Below are 4586 nucleotides of genomic sequence, written 5' to 3'. Positions count from 1 at the left end.
GGGAGTGGCGCCGGGTCATTTGAGCAGGAACCTGCTGTTCTCTCTCACGATCACAGCATTCTTGATCCCAGCCCTGCCACTCCGTCATTGCAACCAGCCATGGCTTGCACTCAGCCAATGTCGACTGTTGGCACTGAGGCTGAGGTGGCCCAGTCTGCAGCTGGCCCTTCCAGGGTCAGAGCTGGTCGGGAGCATCCTAGAAGGACATCTGTAACATCTGGAGGTGAAACAGGGCGGCCTCCCCACAGCCATGCTGCAGCTACAGGGGAGACACTGCGGCGTAATTGTAGAGGTCGACGTAAAAGGGGTTATAAGAAAATGCGCAAGGGTGATTGAGAATGTTGATGTTGTCGTTGCACCTTATTGTTGGATAAATCTGCTCCTCCACCACCTGCACTTCTTCCTCCTGCTCCTCCTCCTCAGGTGCTCCGGCTACATCGTCGGCCAATGGCAGTGCCCTCATGATTGCCAGGTTGTGAAACATGTAGCAGACAAGGACGAATAGGGACACCCGGTCCGGCGATTACTGCAGCACTCCTTCTGAGCAATCAAGGCAGTGAAACCGCTGTTTCATGATTCCGATAGTCTGCTCAATGATGCTCCTGGTGGCCGAATGACACTCATTGTAAGATTGCTGCGCAGGAGTGGTGGTGTTGTGGAGGGAAGTCATGAGCCCGGTGCATAGTGGGTACCTCTTGCCTCCTAGGAGCCAGCTGTGACCTTCATTTGGCAGCTGAAACAGATCTGGCACACCGGTCTGCTGCAGGATAAAAGCGTTGTGGCTGTTGCCAGGATAAAGGACATCAACGGCCATGATTTGGCGGCTGTGTTCACGCACCAACTGGACATTGAGTGAATGGTATCCCTTCCGGTTTTGGAAGATCTCCGGATTGTTCTGTGGCACCCTCAATGCCACGTGGGTGTAGTCTATGGCGCCCTGAACCCTGGGGAAGCCCGCAATCCTGAAGAAGCCAATTGACTGCTCCAACTGCTTCTCTCTGCTTATTGGAAATGGGTTGTAGTCCCTCCTCATCTTGTACAGAGTGTCTGTGACCTGACGGATGGAGCAATGCGCAACATATTGGGAGAGGTTGGAGCTGTCTGCTGTGGCTCCTTGGAAAGATCCAGTGGTGTAGAAATTCAGGGCGATGGTGACCTTTGATGCCACTGATAGAGCTGTCCTCACCCTTGTTTGAGACTGCAGGTCTGGCTGGAGGAGATTGTAAGTGGTTTTGCCCCGGTGGTTTCGAATCACCCCCCTTACCAACAGTTCTAGACACCGGAATTATAGTGGTGAACAGAAATACACAGTTATAGCCAGATCTTTCGGTCTCAACCATCACAATGCTTTTATTCAAGTTAAAGCACACACCTGCACCCAGTAAAACACACCCTGGTGGTGTAAAACAAACAAACACAGTGCAACACACAACCCTGGCCCATCTGAACAGGCCCCCAACGCGAAGTACCCATGACTAAAACACCCCTGCTCGGATTCAAAAGTGCACACCGAATCTGTCCAACAGAATGTGTGTACGCTTACGATCCGTGCAAAAAACCTCACCACTAAACCCCTAAACCTTGGTTGGGACACACGACACCCCTTCACACTATGTGGTGGTCTTAATGATGTGTGGGCTAGGATAAATGTTACCCCTCTGGCTTACTCGCTGCTTCTCCCGATGAGGCGTATCTTCTGGTTCTCTGCCAATCTGTGGTATTCAAGTCCAGTCTCAAGGTCAGCTTCCCAATTGAAATAGCGAGGCTCTCTTTGTTCGTAGATGGTGTTTCTTCTCTCCATCCCAGATGGAGTGCTCAGTCCTTGTGTGTTGAACGAAGCGAGTAAATGTAGAAGAGTGGGGAGAGAGAGAGAGAGATGGCAGCCGAAACCTACCACTCTTATACCTGCAAAAATGCTTCTTCTCGTGCCAAAAGTTCAACTGTCCTTCACCTGAGGCAGTACAACTAAAAGAGCAAAATCATGTCTTCGGCCTGTTCCTTTGTTACTAGACTGTTTCCTCGATAAGGCTCCAACCAGTCTGGGTGGTCGAAAAGCTTCCTTTGTGTCTTGAGCACCGACCAATCTTCTTGATCTCTCACTGATTACATGACAAAGGGCCCTCTCCATCAACCACCTTCCTGCCATTTCAGCCATTGATTGCTGCCCACCTGATGTGTATTCCTGTGGGACATGTTTGGATCTGCCCCACATTAGGCTGTCTGCCCTTGTGCAGTGACAGCCAAATTAAAGCAATGTCCAAAACTTTACGTCCAGAAGTTTATGCTTTTGCTGTCAATGTTTCTGCCGAATTCCTACAAGATGGCACAGCTCCGTCACTACATCTTTTCTGAATCGGGATCTCTGGAGACACTGGTCATCATTGAGGTTCATGTAGGAGAACTTTTGTCTGGAGACCCTTGGACCATAGAGCCTTCTGTGTCTGCATCTTGCTCTGCTATCTTCCTCATCCCCTTCTGCCTCTTGGTCATGCTGCTCCTGACCATCTGCATCCTGGTGCTGGCACATATCTGCCTGCTGCTGATGCTGCCTTCTCCTCTCCATGTCCCTCTCTCTCTGGCAATGGGTGTCGGCGTCCCTGACCCTCCTCCTCGCTGCATGCCTTCCTTCATGTCCTTCCCCACCTCCTTCTCTATGTACAGGTGTCTGGCCATCTCCATAGTCTTCACCATCTCGGTGTCTCATCCTATCTGGGTCCCTCTCCCGCTGCCTCTGCATCTGTAGTTGGTGGCGCCGCTTTCTTCTACGAGCCACCGTGCCGTGCACAATGTGGAGGAGGTGGTCCACAGCCAGGACTGAGCCCCTTATTTGCAAGCACTGGCCTACTCTGCTAATGCTAGCTCTTGGAGCATGGTTCGGTATTGAAGGTTGTGCAAAGTGAGGCCCAATAATCGTTGAAGCCCGAATTAGAGGCAAAGCGTTCAAAGCCTCAACCCAGAATAAAAATTTGGCCGACAACAATGGTGCGTTTCGATTGCAGATTTGACTGTGACAGAAAAACCTGTCGCTGGCACCGACAAGTGTTCGATCGATGATTTCAGGGCAATGTCGCTTCCGGGGCGGGGCTATGATGACGTCTTTATCAGCGTGCGCAGAGGAGAGTGGCGGATGTCAGGGGAGCAGGGCAGTCACCTTCTCCGCCTGAAGAAATCACAAGAGCAACGTGCCGATCGTCGGGGAGGCCGACCCCACTGGACGGAAACTCATTTGAGGCGGTAACAGCTCTTAAAAAAGAGGCAATTTCGGCCCCATAATCTTACAATCATTCTCTTGATTGTAGAATAACTAAGAATAACTATAAACCAAAATAATTCTGTTAAGTACAGCCCCACCCCCACCTCAAGCAGGGCCTCCTGGTATTGATCGTGTATTTTCTTCTGATTTCTATCCTTTTACTGATATGATGTCCATTTGTCTATCTTTAATACTCATTCACTCCTTTGAAATCTTGATAACCAGACTTGAATAACCTTTCCTAGAATAAATCCCATGCCTTGCAGTGCTGATCCCAATCAGCCCTGCCAAAGTTGAGCATGATTCTCCTCCATTTAATCCTTGTTGACCCTTTCACCACAATACTTCTTGATCTTAGTTTGTTTTATCTTTTGATATTTTCCCTCCCCAAGTATTGCAGCTACTCCAACACAATTCAAAAGTAAAAACGGTAAAAAGAAAAAGCCAATCCTGCCATCTACAGGCAGGACTGTTATTCCTGACAGCTTCGGTGCATTGTTACTTTAATTTGGTTCCAAATACCATGGCTAACTTTGGTTTGTATCTAATATCAGGCCATATAGTTACTAACATTGACTGAAAAGCTATGTGGAGGAACATCAACAAAAATAAATTACTTCACAAAGGAAACGGAGTGAGAGAAGTTAAAACATAGTCAGCATAACAATATTTCCAAACAATATGATGTGCAGCAGCTCCATTAATGCCAGCAATTGCCATTTAGAAATCTTGGGCCCAAAGTTGCCCAGGAGTTGCCCCGTTTTTTTTTGGAGCAACTTGATTTTTCTGGAGTATCTTAAAAATCCCCATTCTGCACATTCAAATTTGCGCCAGTGTAAATGAGTTAGTTAGGATTTTTTTTAGTTTAGTTTTTTTTTCAAAAGGGGGACGTTACCAGCCACCTACACCCATTTTGGCCATTTAAGCCAGTTTGGCCAGCTAATAGTTGCTCCAAACTAAATTAGGCCAGCGTATGTGGCTACTTGTGGCCGTACAGAAAACACTTGCGGAGCGTTAAGAAATCAGTGCAGGTAGCCAGAGATGGGGGGGGAAGGAAGAGGAGAGGACCACAGTGGACCCCTGCATTACCGTCCTTCCACTGCTCTTCCTGCTGGTCACCCATTCCCTATCTGCCTGTGTAACCTTTATCTGCGGTGTTACTAACTCACTAAACATGCTATTGACGACATTCTCAGCATCGCGGATGCTCCAGAGTGAATCCATGCGCAGCTCCAGTGCCACAATGTGGTCTGTCAGGAGCTGCTGCTGGACACACTTCCTGCACACATAGTAGTCAGGGACACTGGAAACATCCCTGATTTCCCACATAGCA

At 48.7% G+C, this 4586-nt stretch overlaps 1 protein-coding gene across 1 annotated transcript; it reads right to left on the bottom strand.

Annotated features, from left to right (window-relative positions):
* Positions 1–523: 523 nt before the first annotated feature.
* Positions 524–4376, bottom strand: LOC139254483 (putative nuclease HARBI1). The gene is made up of 2 exons (XM_070873701.1): positions 4343–4376; positions 524–1272 (listed from the first exon to the last, which is right to left on the bottom strand). Exons 1-2 carry the CDS (start codon positions 4374–4376, stop codon positions 524–526), a joined length of 783 nt encoding a protein of 260 aa, XP_070729802.1.
* Positions 4377–4586: the final 210 nt, after the last annotated feature.

This window comes from Pristiophorus japonicus, chromosome 3 (assembly GCF_044704955.1).
Source record: "Pristiophorus japonicus isolate sPriJap1 chromosome 3, sPriJap1.hap1, whole genome shotgun sequence".
In the NCBI taxonomy this organism is placed as follows: domain Eukaryota; kingdom Metazoa; phylum Chordata; class Chondrichthyes; family Pristiophoridae; genus Pristiophorus; species Pristiophorus japonicus.
This window is presented reverse-complemented; position numbering and strand designations above follow the sequence as displayed.